The 20,085-nt window shown below is 35.3% G+C and overlaps 1 protein-coding gene across 1 annotated transcript in view; it reads left to right on the forward strand.

The window, feature by feature from the left end:
* Positions 1-20,085, forward strand: part of ess2 (ess-2 splicing factor homolog) — a 53,274-nt gene that overhangs the window by 14,379 nt on the left and 18,810 nt on the right. Inside the window, exons 5-6 of the mRNA XM_059983236.1 lie at positions 1,809-1,926; positions 16,457-16,587. Of these exons, the coding sequence (XP_059839219.1) occupies positions 1,809-1,926; positions 16,457-16,587 (249 nt within the window). The remainder of the gene's footprint in view (positions 1-1,808; positions 1,927-16,456; positions 16,588-20,085) is intronic.

The raw sequence follows: 20,085 nt of genomic DNA on the forward strand, positions 1-20,085 counted from the left end.
ATGAATTCAAAATGTATCAAGACATTTTACGGGAGAATGTCAGGGTAGCAGTCTGGCATTTGAAGCTAAATAGATGTCTGATGATGCAACAAGATAATGATCCGAAAGTCAGAAATCAACAACAGAATGGTTTAAAAAGAAGAAAGTTTGTGTTTTGGAATGGCCAAGACAGAGTCTGGACCTTAATTCTATAAATTTGTTTCTGGAAGGACCTGAAGCAAGCAGTTCATACAAGGAAGCCCATCAACATCCCAGACTTGAAGCAGTTTTGTAAGGAGGAATGGCTAAAATTCCTCCAAGCCGATATACAGGACTGATGAAAGGTTACTTAAAATGTTTGGTTGAAGTTATTGCATACAAAGTGGGGGGCGGGGGGCTGGGGGAGGTCACACAAGCTACTGAAAACAAAGGTTCACATACTTTTTCTAACAAATAAATGTAATATTGGATCATTTTTCTCAAATGAATGAGTACAATTTTTTTCGCATGATTTATTTAATTGGGTTCTCTATCTAGTTTTAGGATGTGTGAAGATTTGATCACAATTTAGGTCATATTTATGCAGAAATAGAGAAAATTGTACAGGGTTCACAACTTTCTAGCACCACTGTACATTGTTTTCTATCACAAAGTGTGTAGCAAAGGAGAGCTGAGGACAATTTGACTTGATCGTGCCCACTCAGTCATACTGTCTGATTCTGGAGGAGCATGCTGTATGTCTGAACTGGTGCTCAGACAAGTGCAACTTAAACACGGAAACTGTAACCCTCCTGCTGACTAATGGACTCAAGAGTTTTGATAATGGGTGCCCTCCACTCTGTATCCTCCTGCTGCTGAATGGTTTGTGGAGGATAAATCCCTTTGATTTTAGGGAGGAATGAATAGCTGAAATATAGAAGCAATGTACCTATGGAGTGCTTATTTATTGCTAATATATGTTGTCGTTCCTTTCCACGCCTTGTGGCACATCAGGCAGCAACCTTGCTGTTTCTTCAGCATTTGTCTGTTTTATACGAAGTCGAGTTGCTAGTTCAACGCTCAACCCAGCACGGATGGAAAGCTTGTAAGGAGCCGGCTGGATTCAAACTCAGGACTGTCATGGTTTTTTGAAATAACCAGGAGATGCAGAAGATTCTTCGAGAAATTTAAGCCTTTTATTTGCAAACAAAAGCTGAGACAATTAATGAACATGTCACTAATTGCCCGCTGAGCCTAGTACACAGTATTCTTTATAGTAATTTCTTATCTCAGTTACATTAGCATACCCCGTCTCCTATCTCAGTTACATTAGCATACTCTATATGCTTGCAATGCTTATCACCAGCACATTAGCTTCTTGATTTGCCACCAATATTTCTGCTCAGTAGCTCATACTTTAGTCTACTCCTTGGAACACGTGTCCCTCTTCCTGGCCTTGACTGGTCCCCATACCATCACACCACTCCACGATCCCGTCTACTACCGTTATCTCTACATGCTTACTTTCACTATTAGCTACATTCTTATGGCACCGATGCGTTCAATAGTACAGAGGCAATACAGAGATTACATTCTGGCCAATAAATTGGATACATAGCAAATAGCAAACACAAGGCTGGCCACATAGTTCTGGCCACACAGCAAACGATGCAAATTTATTCTCCAATAGGACCACTCTCCTTGAAGTTCGGTACGGATGGTACTACACCACCGGCCGGCTTTAACATATACAAAATAAAGGAAAAATTGCTCTTTGAGGTTTATAGAGGGGCTGTGCTAAAGTTTTGCTGTCTCACCAAGTCCGTAGGTGATGGTGGATCTCATTACAGGGCCATGAAGAAATGCTGGCACTACCTTCACCTGATGCTTTGGCCATTGAGGACAGGAAACCAGGGGTGAAAACCTGGAAGTACAAAGCCAAGAATATTCTGATGTATTACCCAGAAGGTAAGGCTCAGACTGATAATCCTATTTTGCTCTGTCCCCTTATTGTTAGAGTATTGATAAGAACTGGGCCACATGTACACTGTCACCTACAGTTTGTAGCCTCTGTCTCTGCCAATATTGGAGTAAGAAAGTAGAGACAAACAAGCTGGATGCTGGAATCTCAAGTAAAAGCAGAACAAAATGTTGGAGGAACTTAGTGAGTCAGACAGCCTTTGTAGAAGAAATGATCAACACTTCAAGCCGAGATCCTTCATCGGTACTGAAGGAGCAGAGGAGAGATGGAGAGATGAGATGAGAGGGATGGGTGGCAAGAGCTGGGAAGATATTGGATTCCATCATTTGCAGCCCTTTAATGTTTCTGCTGTCACCTCCCAGACTCTTGCTTTTTTCACCCTTCCTTCATTCATATAATCACCCAACCCATCACCTGAATCCACGTAGTGCTTGCTAAGTCTTGCCCGACCTCTTCCTTTTCTGTGCTACTTCCCCTCTATTCATTAAGTCCAGATGAAGAGTCTCAATCTGAAACATCGACCAGCCATTTCTCTCTTCAAATGTTATCTGACCCACTGAGATCCCCCAGCAGTTTGTTTTATTTTTGCTGATAGGTACAAGAAATTGAGAAGAGGATATGTAATACTTTTTGTGATGAAGCAATGAGAGCTGGAGCATTTGGGGTGTAAGAGAAAGGAGTCGAAGGTCTGAATTTTTGATTGCTCTCTCAAGGAGATTTTCAAAGAATAGTGCAAGTTGTGAGCACAGTTGGAGTGAAAAACAAAGAATGTCAAGATCCTCGTCCACTTTGATTGCTAACAGACCTCTTCTGTCAGTTAGAACATAAATGAAGCTCATCCTTTCTGGAACCGTTCCAGTGACTCTTCTTTTCCAGTGCTTTTGAAAGTGCTTCTCTTTCAGAGCAATGCTTTATGGAGGTTCAAAATAAGTTCGTTGGTTTTGTACTTTAGGTATAAAGCCCAGATAGTTTTTGGCTTCTCTCTGCCTTTGCGATGTTCTCCATAATAAATATCCCTACGTCATTCTTTTCCAACTATCTAACTACTGCCGTCACTCTCACATTTTTCCTGTGCCCATTCTCTCTGACATGTCCATCAAATTTCCTACCATCTACCTACACTGGGCAAGATTTACAATGAACAATTAACATAGTGACCAGCACATCTGTGGGATGAGGGAGGAAACTGGACACCAATGTTCCCAATCTGCCTGCCTTTATAGCCAGCATCTACTCTTGTTCTTAGCAGTGTAGAGGAACAGAGATTTTGGGGTTCATGTCCATAAATCCCTCAGCATTGCCATGTAAGTTGATAGGGTGGTTAAGGTGGTTTATGGTGTGTTGGCCTTCATTAGTCAAGTTCAAGAGCCTTGGGGTAATGCTGCAGCTCTTTAAGACCCTGGGTAGACCACACTTGGAGTATTGTATTCTGTTCTGGTTGCCTAACAGAAGGATGCCGAATATTTAGTGAGGGTGCAGAGGAGATTGACCAGGATGTTGCCTGGATTAGAGTGCATGTCTTATGAGGAAAGGTTGAGTGAGCTTGGGCTTTTCTCTTTGGGAGAGAAGGAGAATGAGAGGTGACTTGTACAAGATGATAAGAGGCGTTGGGGGGCGGAGTTTCAAGATGGCAGCGTAGACATCTGCCTTCGGGCGCTCTTCATTTTTTATACTATAATCACCCTTTAATCAAATCTTTAATCACCCTTTAATCAAATCTACATGGGTTGATACTCACTATTTACTTTTTTTTAAATAATACTTGATTTAATCTTTTCAAACTTAAAATGTCTGTATCTAAGAAATCGTCTAAAGACGCTCCATCTCTTGAGGCAATCTCCAGTCTTTTGGATACTAAACTGGATACTAAATTTGCAAGTCTGGAAAATAAGCTTACTGCGAAAATGTCTGAGCTTGAAGAAGTCGTTAGATCGTTTGATACCAAGCTTCAAACGCAGGCAGCAGATATTGAACGGCATGAAGAAAAGTTTGCGGCTCTTGACAAGTTAATTTGTGAGAAAATACGTACTATTGAAACTTTGGAGGAGAAGTTACGGTCGACCGTTAAAATAGTGGAGCAGAGTAAGTTTAAAATCACCAATCTTGAAAACCGATCTCGCAGACAAAACTTGCGTATTATCGGATTTCCCGAAAATGTTGAGTCTGGTGACTTAACTGAATATTTCTCTAACTTATTGTGGGAAATTTTCAGTGAGGACGCTTTGCGGGCTAAACCTACTATCGATCGTGCTCACAGAGTTTCGAGATTTTCGATCTCGAGAGATAAACCACGAGCTGTGGTTGTTTGCCTCCATTATCCTCGTGAGAAAGAGCTTTTAATCCGATTAGCTCATCAGAAAGGTATGATTTCTCACAGAAACATCAAGTTTCGAATTGTTGAGGATTATTCATTTGACGTAATGAAGGCGAGAATCGCTTTTAAACCAGTGATGGCAGAGATTCATTCGATTGGACTTAAACAAGCTTTAAGATACCCAGCGAATCTCAGAATTACGTTGAGTGACAACAGTCAGCGTTTCTTTAATACTCCGGAAGAAGCGAAGAAATTCATCGAAGAATATCGGTCTTCTAGTACAAGTTGAACTATGTGTTATGTTGAAGAATTTTTGGAGAGAAGATGCCATTTCGTTTTGGGCTTTAACTTATGAAACTGTGGTATAGCTTTTTACTTTGGTCTGTAGACCTGGTCTTTTTTTATTATCATGGTTTATAGAAGCTCTTCTAATTTTACTATAATGTTTTTTTTTCTTTCTTAATTCTTTTCTTCTGAATTGGATATACATGTTAATACTCTGTAATAATGATTTTTTTTAAGATGTCGTTTCTTCTTCCCATAAGACTTTGTTTTCCGTAAGCATTTATTTGCTTGTATTTGAAAATGGGATGAATGTTTTGGACCTTTTTTTATATATATATATTGTAGTGATTTTTGAATCCTTTTTTTGATCCTTTTTTGATGACCTTTTTTTAATCCTTTTTTGATGACCTTTTTTTAATAGATTGGTGAATTTACACTTATATTCCGTAAGATGGTTTTTTCAAAATGTTGTTTCTTCTTCCCATAAGTCTCTGTTTTTGAAACGTCATTTTCTTGTATCTGAATATGGAATCTTTTCTTAAAGGCATATTACACTATTTTAAACTTTAATGTTTATTCTTTTTTACTAATGTTTTTTTTGCTTTGTTATATTATTTTTTCATTTTGATTGATATATTCTTTCTTTTTACAACCCTGTATTTATATCTGGGTGTTATATAGTCTTTTTTCTTTCTTTTAATGAAGTTGCCATCTTGAAATGGGGGTAATATTAGTATTAGTTTGTGCGCCTGCCGCTTGGCTTTTTCTCGTGGGGTTGGGGGAGGGGGTAGGGATCTTTTTTCACGCTTTTGCTTTTTATTTTTTTGCTTTTAGTTTATGGGCCAACTTTAGATTATTAATATTGTTGAAGTGTCATGTTCTCCGGTTGCTCCTGAATCATTTTTCCTTCTTCCTGAATTATGGGTTATGTATTTTTTTAACCTTTTATGATATATACAATTAGTATTGGCATGATGGATAAGTCTATTAATTTTATCTCTTGGAATACTAATGGTTTAAATCATCCGATTAAACGTAAAAAAATATTTAAAGTATTCCATAGACTAAATGCTAATATTATTTTTGTACAGGAGACCCATATTAGGAGGGAGGATAATCAATGCTTTTTTCGGTTCTGGAAGGTTCAACAATTTCACTCGAATTGTACCGCCAAAATTAGGGGTGTGTCTATTTTTATAGACCCCTCAATTTCGTTTACACATCATGAAATTATTTCTGATCCACAGGGCAGATTTTTGTTGATAACTGGCTCACTTTTTAATCGGAAAGTTGTTTTAGTTAATATTTATGCTCCAAACTTTGATTGTCCTGAATTTTTTAAACGTTTATTTACTTCCCTTCCTAACTTGAATGAATATATGTTGATAATGGGTGGAGACTTTAATTGTTGTTTGAATCCTTCAATGGATAGATCTAAACCTATTCGAACTCTTCCGAATAGATCAGCTTTACTTATTAATTCTTTTATGGTTGATTCTGGAATTACTGAAATATGGCGGTTTTTGAACCCTAAAGATAAAGAATTTTCATTTTTTTCACATGTATATCATAGTTATTCTAGAATTGATTATTTCCTTATTGATCATCGTTTATTAACAGATGTTATTGATTGTAAATATGATTCTATTGCTATTTCGGATCATGCACCTTTGAAGTTATCTATCAAGATTCCGGACTCTTCTATCAATACTAGATCTTGGAGACTTAATGCTACTTTGCTTCAAGATCCAGAATTTATCACCTTCATAAAACAGCAAATTGACTTGTTTTTTTCAATGAACTATACCGAGGAGATTGACAGAGGAATACTTTGGGACTCTTTTAAGGCTTTTATCCGTGGACAAATTATCTCATACTCTGTCGGTAAAAGAAAACAAAGATATTTAGATATTGCTTTATTAGTGGATAAAATTAAAGAAATTGATAAGATTTATTCCGTGACTCCTACCAAAGAACTCTATAAGAAGAGAGTTGAGCTTCAAATGGAACATAGTTTACTATTATCTTCTTCAATTGAGAATCAATTAATTAAGACTAGGGCTCAATTTTATATTCATAGTGATCGAACTGGTAAATTGTTAGCTAACCAATTAAAAGCTATTTCGATTAAGCGACAAATTATTAAAATTCGTAAACAAGACGGTAATCTGACTACTGATCATAAAGAAATTAATAATACTTTCCAAGATTTTTATAAATCTTTATATCAATCAGAATTTGATGGCGATCTATCCATGATGGATAATTTTTTTTAACAGTTTGAATATTCCTAAACTGACAGATGAAGATCGGAGCTTGTTCGATGCTCCTATTTCTATGACTGAAATAGGAGAGGCTATCTCATCAATGAATTCAGGGAAAGCTCCTGGTCCTGATGGTTATATTATAGAATTCTTTAAAACTTTTTCTTCTTTGCTTTCCCCTTGGTTATGTGAAATCTTTAATGATGCATTTACTAAGAAGAAACTACCCCAGTCTTTTTATGAAGCTACTATCTCTCTAATTCTTAAAAAAGATAAGGATCCTACTCTATGTGCATCTTATTGCCCTATATTGCTATTAAATGTCGACTCTAAGATTCTTACAAAAAATTTAGCTATTAGATTAGAAAAGTTACTATCACAAATTATTTCAGAAGACCAAGCTGGTTTTATTAGGAACCGGTATTCCTTTTTTAATGTTAGAAAATTGATTAATATAATTTACACTTCTTCACCTACAACCCCAGAATGTGTTATTTCATTAGATGCTGAAAAAGCTTTTGATAGAGTTGAATGGACATACTTATTTAATGCCTTGAGAAATTTTAATTTTAGTCCTAATTTTATATCATGGATTAAGTTAATTTATTATAAACCTGTTGCTTCTGTTCTTACAAATAATTACAGATCCCCCTTTTTTCAATTATCTCGTGGTACGAGACAAGGTTGTCCATTAAGTCCTTTATTATTTAATATCGCATTAGAACCTTTGGCCATTGCTATTCGTGAATCCCCTAATATTTTTGGTATTACCCGTAATGAGAAGTTATACAAGTTATCACTTTATGCTGATGACTTGTTATATATTTCCGATCCTGACAGGTCTATTCCCGCTATTTTATCCTTATTGGCTCAATTTGGTAGTTTTTCTGGTTATAAACTAAACTTGGATAAGAGCGAATTATTCCCTTTAAATGCGCAAACTTTTTTGAATGACAGGATACCATTTAAAGTTGTTACTGATAACTTTATTTATTTAGGTATAAAAATTACCAAGAAATATAAAGATTTATTCAGATTGAATTTTTTACCTATGCTTCATCAGATTCAACAACTTACTACAAGATGGTCTCCTTTATCCTTATCATTAGTTGGCCGGATTAATGCTATTAAAATGACGATTTTACCGAAATTTTTATATTTATTTCAAGCCTTACCAATTTTTATTCCTAAATCTTTTTTTGATAACATTGATTCTAAAATTTCCTCATTTGTGTGGCAAAATAAAAACCCCAGGTTAAGTAAAAGGCAGTTACAAAAATCTAAAAAAGATGGTGGTTTAGCTTTACCTAACTTTAGATTTTACTATTGGGCGAATAATATTTGAAATTTATTATATTGGAAATTAGATTTGGATTCACCATTGTGCCCACAGTGGGTAAATTTAGAATGTAATGATGCACAAGGATATTCTCTATTCTCTGTTCTTGGTTCTTCTCTTCCTACTGATTTAGTTAAATTCAATAAACAGTTATCTAATCCTATTGTCAAGCACACGTTACGAATTTGGTTTCAATTTTGTAAGTTTTTTACTCTGAAAAACTTTGTTCTAGATAGCCCTATCTTACTTAACTTCTTTTTTAAACCTTCTTTGACAGATCAAGCTTTTAGCATATGGAAAAGGAAAGGTATAATATGTTTTCGAGATCTTTTTTTTGAAGGTAGTTTGATGTCTTTCGACCAACTTTCCAACAAATTTCTTTCTTTCTTTTTCAATCTTTTTATTAAATTTCATATAAAAAAAACAACACATGATAATGAATAGATTACAAATTCAATAAACTTGAAATTACATTAGTAATAGGATAATAATATCCTATTAAACATCAATCAACAAAAGGTACATAAATCAATCAAGTCTATATAAATATATATGAAAAAAAACAAAAATAATCATCAAAAAAAAAAATTTGAAAATATATATGAGAAAATATATATTGAAAAAAAAATACTAAACTAAACTAACATGGGCAATAATAGCACTTTATGAATATATGAAGATGTCAAGAAAAAAAACTCCGGAACTCCATACCTGAACAAGGATAAGTAGAGAAAAGGATCTGAAATAGGCCAAATTAATTCATATGAAAGTGTCGAATAAATGGTCCCCAGGTTTCTTCAAATTTAATTGAAGAATCAAAAATAGTGCTTCTAATTTTTTCCAAACTCAGATAGGAAATAGTTTGGGAGAACCACTGAGATGTAGTAGGAGGATTTACTTCTTTCCAGTTTTGTAATATAGACCTTCTGGCAATTAATGTTACAAAGGCAATCATTCGTCTGATTGAAGGGGAAAACTGATTGCCATCTTCATTTGGTATACCGAAAATTGCAGTAATAAAATGGGGTTGTAAATCGATATTCCATACTGAGGAAATGACATCAAAGATGTCCTTCCAATAGTTATGTAAAGTGGGACATGCCCAAAACATGTGGGTCAATGAGGCCACTTCTAAGTGACATCTGTCACATTGAGGGTTGATATGCGAGTAAAATTGGGCAAGCTTATCTTTAGACATATAAGCTCTATGTACAATTTTAAATTGTATTAAAGCATGTTTAGCACAAATAGAAGAGGAATTAACCATTTGTAAAATTTTTTCCCATTTATCTGTTGATATATTACATCGAAGTTCTTCTTCCCATTCTTGTTTAATTCTATCCGATATTTCTGGCTGTATCTTCATAATCATGTTATAAATAAAAGCTACTAATCCCTTCTGACAAGGATTAAAAGTAAAAATCAAATCTGAAAAATCCGATGGAGTTGAATTAGGAAAAGATGGAAGAATTTTTTGTAAGAAATTTCTAATTTGTAAGTATCTAAAAAAATTAGATTTAGGTAATTCAAATTTGTTGGAAAGTTGATCAAAAGACATCAAAGTACCTTCAAAAAAAAGATCACGAAAACATTTTATACCTTTCCTTTTCCATATGCTAAAAGCTTGATCTGTCAGTGAAGGTTTGAAAAAAAAATTACATAAAATAGGGCTGTCCAGAACAAAGTTTTTCAGATTAAAGAATTTGCGAAATTGAAACCAAATTCGTAGTGTATGTTTGACAACAGGGTTAGATATCTGTTTATTGAATTTGGCTAAATCAATAGGAAGAAAAGAACCAAGAACGGAAAATATAGAATATCCCTTTACCTCACTACATTCCAAATTTACCCACTGTGGGCACACAGGTGAATCCAAATCTAGTTTCCAGTACATTAGATTACGAATATTATTCGCCCAATAATAAAATCTAAAGTTAGGTAAAGCTAGACCACCATCTTTTTTAGACTTTTGTAATTGCCTTTTGCTTAACCTAGGATTTTTATTTTGCCACACAAATGAGGAAATTTTTGAATCAATATTATCAAAAAAAGATTTAGGAATAAAAATTGGTAAAGCTTGAAATAAATATAAAAATTTCGGTAAAATCATCATTTTAATAGCATTAATCCGACCAACTAATGATAAAAATAAGGGAGACCATCTTGTAGTAAGTTGTTGAATTTGATAAAGCATAGGTAAAAAATTCAGTCCAAATAAATCTTTATATTTCTTGGTGATTTTTATACCTAAATAGATAAAGTTATCAGTAACAACTTTAAATGGCATCCTGTCATTCAATAAGGTTTGCGCATTTAAAGGGAATAACTCACTCTTATCTAAGTTTAGCTTATAACCAGAAAAGCTACCAAATTGAGCCAACAAGGATAAAATAGCAGGAATAGACCTACTGGGATTAGAAATATATAACAGCAAATCATCAGCATAAAGCGATAATTTGTATAACTTCTCATTACGGATAATACCAAAAATATTAGGAGACTCACGAATAGCAATAGCTAAAGGTTCTAATGCAATATTAAATAATAAAGGACTTAGAGGACAACCTTGTCTCGTACCACGAGATAATTGAAAAAAAGAGGATCTATAATTATTTGTAAGAACAGAAGCAACAGGTTTATAATATATTAATTTAATCCATGATATAAAATTAGGACTAAAATTAAAGTTTCTCAATGCATTAAATAAGTATGTCCATTCAACTCTATCAAAAGCTTTTTCAGCATCTAATGAGATAACACATTCTGGGGTTGTAGGTGATGAAGTATAAATTATGTTAATCAATTTTCTAATATTAAAAAAGGAATACCGATTCCTAATAAAACCAGTTTGATCTTCTGAAATAATCTGTGGTAGTACCTTTTCTAATCTAATGGCTAAAATTTTTGTAAGAATCTTAGAGTCTACATTTAATAATGATATAGGGCGATAAGATGCACATAAAGTAGGATCTTTATCTTTTTTAAGAATTAGAGAAATAGTAGCTTCATAAAAAGATTGAGGTAATCTCTTCTTAACAAACGCATCATTAAAGATTTCACATAGCCAAGGAGAAAGCAATAAAGAAAAAGTTTTAAAAAATTCTACAATAAAACCATCAGGACCAGGAACTTTCCCTGAATTCATTGATGAGATAGCCTCTCTTATTTCATCCATAGAGATAGGAGCATCAAGCAAGCTACAATCTTCATCTATCAGTTTAGGAATATTCAAGTTATTAAAAAAATTATCCATCATAAACCGGTCACCATCAAATTCTGATTGATATAAAGATTTATAAAAATCTTGAGAAGTGTTATTGATTTCTTTATAATCAGTAGTTAAATTACCGTCTTGTTTACGAATTTTAATAATTTGTCGCTTAGTCGAAATAGCTTTTAATTGATTAGCTAACAATTTACCAGTTCGATCACTATGAATATAAAATTGAGCCCTAGTCTTAATTAATTGATTCTCAATTGAAGAAGATAATAATAAACTATGTTCCATTTGAAGCTCAACTCTCTTCTTATAAAGTTCTTTGGTAGGAGTAACGGAATAAATCTTATCAATTTCTTTAATTTTATCCACCAATAAAGCTATATCTGAATATCTTTGTTTTCCTTTACCAGCGGAATATGAAATAATTTGTCCACGAATAAAAGCCTTGAAAGAGTCCCAAAGTATTCCTCTATCAATCTCTTCAGTAAAGTTTGTTGAAAAAAATAAGTCAATTTGTTGTTTTATGAAGGTAATAAATTCTGGATCTTGAAGCAAAGTAGCATTAAGTCTCCAAGATCTAGTATTGATAGAAGAGTCCGGAATCTTGATAGATAACTTCAAAGGTGCATGATCCGAAATAGCAATAGAATCATATTTACAATCAATAACATCTGTTAATAAACGATGATCAATAAGGAAATAATCAATTCTAGAATAACTATGATATACATGTGAAAAAAATGAAAATTCTTTATCTTTAGGGTTCAAAAACCGCCATATTTCAGTAATTCCAGAATCAACCATAAAAGAATTAATAAGTAAAGCTGATCTATTCGGAAGAGTTCGAATAGGTTTAGATCTATCCATTGAAGGATTCAAACAACAATTAAAGTCTCCACCCATTATCAACATATATTCATTCAAGTTAGGAAGGGAAGTAAATAAACGTTTAAAAAATTCAGGACAATCAAAGTTTGGAGCATAAATATTAACTAAAACAACTTTCCGATTAAAAAGTGAACCAGTTATCAACAAAAATCTACCCTGTGGATCAGAAATAATTTCATAATGTGTAAACAAAATTGAGGGGTCTATAAAAATAGACACACCCCTAATTTTAGCGGTACAATTTGAGTGAAATTGTTGGCCTTTCCAGAACCTAAAAAAACGTTGATTATCCTCCCTCCTAATATGGGTCTCCTGTGCAAAAATAATATTAGCGTTCAATCTATGGAATACTTTAAATATTTTTTTACGTTTAATCGGATGATTTAAACCATTAGTATTCCACGAGATAAAGTTAATAGATTTATCCATCATACCAATATTAATTGTGTGTATCATAAAAGGTTAAAAAGACGCATAACCCACAATTTAGGAAGAAGGAAAATTGATTCAGGAGCAACCGGAGATCCTGACACCTCAACAATATTAATAATTTAAAGTCAGCCCATAAACTAAAAGCAAAAAAATAAAAAGCAAAAGCGTGAAAAAAGATCCCTCCCCCCACCCCCCACCCTTTGAAAGAAAGCCAAGCGGCAGGCGCATAAACTAATACTAATATTACCCCCATTTCAAGATGGCAGCTCCATAAGAAAATTTTTTTAAGAAAAAACTATATAACACCCTAATTAAAATATAGAGTTGCAAAAAAAAAATATATTTATATATATATACATATATATACATACACATACATACACACATCAGTCAAGTCAAAAAAAAACTAAAATAGTAAAACCAGAAAAATCATTAATAAAAAAAAATGAACATTAAAATTTAAAAGTGTAATACACCTTTAAAAAAAAAATTCCATATTCAAATACAAAGATGACGTTTCAAAAGCAAAGACTTATGGGAAGAAGAAACGACATTTTGAGAAAACCATATTACAAAATATGAATGTAAGTTCAGCAATCTAATAAGAAAGTTTAGTAAAAAAAAAGTTATCAAAATAGAATTTTTTTTAAAAAAAAAAGATTTAATAGACACTACAACATATATAAAAAAAGACTAAAAAAAAGAATTCAAAACCTTTGTTCCATTTCTAAATACAGGCAAGCAAATAAACGCTTATAAAAAGTAAAGACTTATGGGAAGAAGAAACGACATTTTGAAAAAATAATTCATTATTACAAAATACAAACGTGTATAAAAAAGGATATTATAAAAATTAAAACAGCATCTATAAGCAATGATAATAGTAGTAAAAAAAAACCCAGACCCATAATTCAAAATAAGAAGTTATAACCCAACTTCAAGGGTTAAAACTTAAAATGAAATGGCATCCTCTCTCCAAAAAAAAATCTTCAATGTAACTCATAGTTCAAGTTGCACTAGAGGATCGATATTCTTCAACAAATTTCTTCACTTCTTCCGGAGTGTTAAAAAATCGTAGACTGTTGTCGTTCAGCACAATTCTAAGCTTCGCTGGATACATTAAAGCTTGTTTAAGTCCAATCGAATGAATCTCTGCCATCACTGGTTTAAAAGCGATTCTGGCTTTCATTACTTCATAAGAATAATCCTCAACAATTCGAAATGAATAGTTTTTGTAGGAGATCATACCTTTTTTACGAGCTAATCGAATTAGAAGCTCTTTCTCACGAGGATAATGAAGGCAAACAATCACCGCTCGTGGTTTATTAGTCGCAGACGAAAACCTCGCAACTCTGTGAGCGCGGTCGATAACAGGTTCATTTTGCAAACCTTCACCACCGAAAATTTCCCACAGTAATTTAGAGAAAAATTCAGTTAAATCACCGGACTCAACTTTTTCGGGAATTCCGATGATGCGCAAATTCTGTCTGCGAGAACGATTTTCAAGATCAGTAATTTTAAACTTATACTGATCCAAAGTTTTAGCAGTCGACTCTATCTTCTTCTCCAACACTTCAATTGTACGTGCTTTTTCACAAATTGATTGTTCAAGGGTCGTGATCTTATTTTCATGCCGCTGAACATCTAACGCCTGCGACTGAAACTTAATTTCAAGCGATCTAACAACTCCTTCAGGATCGGATATTTTCGTAGTAAGCCTTTTTTCCAAACTTGACAGTTTACTATCCAATTTACCTTCTAGTCTGCCTTCCAAACCCGCAAGTTTAGAATCCAGAAGGTTAGCAACTGTGTCGATAGATAAAGGATCCTTAGCCGATTTCTTACTTGTAGCCATTTTAAGTTTGACAAAATTAGATCAAATATTATTTTAGGAAAAAAGGGTCAATCAGAAGTAGCAACTCATATGATTAAGTTCGAAAAGATCTAATTAAAGGGTGATTATAGTTGAAAAAATAAAGAGCACCTAAAAGGTAGATGCTTACGTCGCCATCTTGAAACTCCACCCCCCCCCTACTTTCCAACAAATTTAAGTTACCTAAATCTAATTTTTTTAGATACAAATCAGAAATGTTTTACATAAAGTTCTACCATCCTTCCCCAATTCAACTTTGATAGACTTTTCAGATATGATTTTTACCTTGAATCCTTGTCAGAAGGGATTAGTGGCTCTTATTTATAATATGATTATGAAAATACAACCAGAAATATCAGGTAGAATTAAACAAGAATGGGAAAAAGAATTTCAATACAATATATCAACAGAAAAATGGGAAAAAATTTTACAAATGGTTGATTCTTCTTCTATATGTGCTAAACATGCTTTAATACAATTTAAGGTTGTACATAGAGCCCATATGTCTAAAGATAAACTTGCTCGATTCTATTCTCATATTAACCCTCAATGTGACAGATGTCATTTAGATGTGGCCTCATTGACCCACATGTTTTGGTCATGTCCACTTTACATGACTATTGGAAGGACATATTTGCTACTATTTCCTCAATTTGGAATATTGATTTACAACCTCATTTTATTACTGCAATTTTTGGTATACCAAATGAGGATGGTAACTGGTTTTCCCCTTCAATTAGACGAATGATCGCCTTTGTAACATTAATGGCCAGAAGGTCTATATTACAAAATTGGAAAGAAGTAAACCCTCCTACCACGTTTCAGTGGTTCTTTCAAACTATTTCTTGTCTGAGCTTAGAAAAAATTGGAAGTACTATTTTCGATTTATCAATTAAATTTGAAGAAACTTGGGGACCGTTCATTCGACATTTTCATATGAATTAATTTGATCTCTTCCAGACCTTTTCTCTTTTTATTCTTGTTCTGGTATGGAGTTCCGGAGTTTTTGACACTATCATATATATATATAAACTGTTATTATTGCCCATGTTAGTTTAGTTTAGGTTATTTTTTTCAATATATATTTTTTTTTCTTGCATTTAAAAAAAATTTTTTTTCTTCTTCTTTTGATGATTATTCTTGTTTTTTCATGTATAATTAATATAGGTTACATTGATTAATGTACTTTTTTTTTGCTGATATTTTAATAAGATATTGTTATTCTATTACTAATTTAACTAAGTCTAATGTACCCATAACCTATTCAATTTTACAATATTTTTTTATATATGAAATTCAATAAAAAGATTGAAAAAGAAAAGAAAGAAAGAGGAGTTGATAGAATGGGCAAGCAGTCCCGTTTTCCCAGGGCAGCAATGACAAATACGAGAGGGCAGCGTTTTAAGGTGATTGGAGCATAGTATAAGGGAGGAGGTATGTTTCTGACACAGAGTGGTGGGCTCATGAAATGCCTTCCAGGGTGGGGATAGAGGCAGATGCATTAGGGATATTTAAGAAACACATGGATGAAAGAAAAGTCAGGGCTATGTGGGAGGGAAGGGTTAGATTGATCTTGGAGTCAATTAAAAGGTCGGCTCAACATTGTGAGCTGATGGGCCTGTATTGTGCTGTAGGGTTTTATGTGTATGTTCCAGCTCTAATGTTTTTGTTCAGTCTATATTTTGAGATATTTTTAGCTGAATTCCTTAATAAAAGCTACTTAATTAATATTTGACATCTGTTTGCTTAACCCTCATCTGATGCAGCAAGTGAAAAGATGTCTATAATTGCTTATCCATTGTGCTATGAAGTCACCCCCTGGTTGTTTCACCAGTCTCTGGTCCTCTATAGTCGATCTGATATTCCGTCCACTCAGCTGTTCCTCTCCCTTTCTCTTTGTAGGAGTGAAGGATGATGAACTCTTCAAGAAACCCCGTGAGGTAATTCACAAGAACACCCGCTTCCAGAGTGACCCTTTCAGTCAAACCCTGAGCAGATCTCAGCTCCAGCAAGCAGCAGCTCTCAATGCGCAGGTATGTGAAATGGGCCCTCCTTCCAGCTGGTCCTGACACGTCTTGGCCACCTCCTGTCCCTTTTGCAACCACACTATGTGACCGTGATTGTTCCTCCCTCATCTGCATCCATCAGAACCCCTTCCTTCATCATTTCTCGACAGTCTGGGCATCCATCTCCCTACCTTTCCACCTTAATCGTTCCCTTGATCTTCCCCACTCAGTACCTATGCACTGAAGAATCCATGGGTTTGAGTAGTCCAATACAGTCGTGACAGCATTGTCAAGTTATCAAATGCCTATCTCAGCTGAAGGGTCTTTTAATTTGAAACATTAAATCTAAGGTGTTGAGTAGTTTTTCAATTTTTTTTTTTGTTTTTATTCCACAGCTAACAATCCAGAGGACTTGAGGCAGCAGTTGTGGAACTTTACACTTTGATTTTTAAGGAAAACAATTAGTTTGTATATTGGTGAACAAAAAAATGATTGGATCACTGTAAAAGATCATCTGGGTCATTAATACCTTTCGGAGGAAGAAATCTGTCGTTCCTTAGTCTACAAAACCAGTGAGAACATGGACTTTAGGCACAGAAAGTTTCTGACAGTACAAATAATTTTTTATATATATATACACACACACACACACACACACACACACACACACACACACATAATTTATTTATTAATCAGAAGTTGACATCTGCAGGATGAAAGAAGATCGAAGGCTATGTGGGAGGGAAGGGCTAGATTTATCTGGAGTAGGTTAAAAGATAAGCACAACAAGGTGGGCTGAATGGCTTGTACCATGCTGTACAGTTTTATGTTCTGTATGTTACTGCAGATCACCAAGGCGGTTGAACTCTAAACTGCTGGTTGAAATGTTGCAACAAACCACTGGGTTTTATTTTAGCAATTGTAACCGTTAAAGCAGGGACAGTTTAAAACCTGATGCATCTCCTTGCATTGAATGAGGGTGTGACAAGTAGTTCCTGTCCAATTTTTACAAAGTGCTCCTCTCAAACATCTGGGGATTGGTGTCCACGTTTTGGGGAGTTGTCCCACAGACTAGTCAAGTTACAGCCTGACTCTTACAGAACCTTCCCTTTCAAGCAATATGTTGGGCTCCTCCGTCACTAATTCTACCCCATTAGAGGACAGATTCACCAGAGGGGATGTGATTGAGTGATACTCTCACAGGAGGTAGCAGCCCTCTTGTGTTGACTCTGTGAGGTTTCTTGGCATTAGGTAAAATGTGGACAAGAAAGTCTCCTGATTACTGCCTCCTGTCCAAACCACTAACAGTAACAAGGGAGCATATTGTACTCTCTAGTAGAAGAACACTACAGTACAGAAGTAGGCCCTTCTGGTCATCTACTTCGTGCTGAACTATTAATCTCCCTCGTACCACCAACCTGCATTCTGACCACAGCCCTCCATACCCCTCCCATCCATGTACCTATCTAAACTTCTCTTAAGTGTTAAAAATGAACCCATGTCCACCACTTCCACTGGCAGCTCATTCCACACTCTCCCTCACCACCCTCTGAGTGAAGAAGTTCCCCTTCAAGTTCCCCTTAAACATTTCACCTGTCATCCTTAACCCATGACCTTTATTTAGTTCTACTCTCTCCCAACCCCAGTGGGAGACCCTATATATTGACCCTATATATACCCCTCATAATTTTGTATACCTCTGTCAAATCTCCCCTCAGTCTCCTCTGCTTCAGGGAAAAAGTCCCAACCTATTCAACCTTTCCCTATAATTCAAGTCTTGGCAACATCCTTGTAAATTTTCTCTGTTCTCTTTCTGGATTCTGGGTGAGGGAACTTCATTATCCACTAGAACAGTGGCCAGGAAGTGATACAACTGATTGGCCAGGGTAACCACTGAAGGCATTACTGCCTGTCCATGTCTGCCATTTTGGTAAATGAACCAAAATGAGATAAATATACTTGACCACCTCTTCCCTAATCTACCAGAGATAGATGTATGTGCCCATGACAGACAGACAGACACACACACACACACACACACACACACACACACACAGAGCAAAGTCTCTCTTTTCATCAGTGCTACTCTCCATGTTGACAGATGTCTTTGGTATTGATGACCAAAAATAATGGGTTGTTCTAAAGCTCTAAGTGGCAGCTAAAAACTGAGCATCAATGTTTATAAAATGTTTATCCTGTTTACGAAATGCAATGTGGTAGTGTCTACCCAATCAGTGTACTGTGGAAGCAGGTTCACGGGTTTGGTGGGTGGGACAGAAAACACTGATTACCAAAAAGCATATTAATCATTTACTTACAAACAGTAATAAACAAAAAATTAAGTTCCCCCAAGTTAAACAAACCACAGAACTAAATATTTAACAATCAGAGACTTAGCTAAAAGTGAGTGCAGACCATACCTCCCTAATAGTCTGTGTACTGTGCCTTAGAGACAAAGGGATTGAGCGAGAGGGCCTCTTGCATGTGTTATTCTTGTACCCTCTAAGGCACCTGGAAATGGAAATGGGTGCTGTGGCACACAAGCCAACCAATGGGAAAGGGTGGCTGCAGCTTTTAAACGCACCAATCAGTGGCCAATACGTCAGAAGCGGCTTTTGAGTGGCAAATAAGCCACTACAATCAGTTCACTCTCAATATTAGGAAAGTGATAGTAAACTAATACAAGAAGACATCATTTTAAGGTGAATTGAGGGAAGTAGAGGGGGAATGTCAGAGTTTTTTTACGCAGAGAGTGGGAAGTGCTTGGACATCCTCCCAGAGCTGGTGGTAGAGGCTGATACCTTAGGAGCATCTAATAGACTCTTAGACATTTATCATAGATAAAGGACAATGGAGGGCTATGTGGGAGGGATCCCGGAGGAGGTTAAAGGTCGGCAGAACATCGTGGGTCAAAGGAACCGTACTGTGCTCTATTGTTCTATGTTCGAAGTGTCATTCACAGTATTTTAATGGCTACTTGCTGTCCAATACCTATTCACTGACACCCAGTTTGGGTTTCGCCAGGGGCATTCGGCTCCAAGCAGCTGACTTACAGAGGTGAGGTGATTTAGCCTGCACTTGACACCAAGGTAATGTTGGGTTGCATGGGGCATCCAAGTCCCTGATAGCATTGACGTAATTGGTATCAAGAGGATAAATACCCAGTGGCTGGAGACATATTTCACAAAGGCAGAGAACTGTGGAAGGGTCAATGATGCCATCTCCAGGATATTAGTGTGGGATTCCTCAGGGCAGTGTCCTGGGCCCCACTATCTTATGCTGTTTCATCAATGACCATCCTTCTAGCAGAAGGTAGGAGGTGAGGATGGAAGATTGTGGGGGCTGAAGATAGTAACCAATTTTCCTCGGCATCAATAAATTATGTCTGTCTGTCTGCTGGGTGGAGAAGTGGCGGACAGAGGTCAATTTGGACAAGTGTGAAGTGATACACTTTGAAAGATCAAACTTGAAGGGGGAGGAACAGAGGATCTTATTGTCCCAGTTCATTTATCACTCAAAGTTGCC

The sequence above is a fragment of the Hypanus sabinus genome, chromosome 10 (genome assembly GCF_030144855.1).
Source record: "Hypanus sabinus isolate sHypSab1 chromosome 10, sHypSab1.hap1, whole genome shotgun sequence".
In the NCBI taxonomy this organism is placed as follows: domain Eukaryota; kingdom Metazoa; phylum Chordata; class Chondrichthyes; order Myliobatiformes; family Dasyatidae; genus Hypanus; species Hypanus sabinus.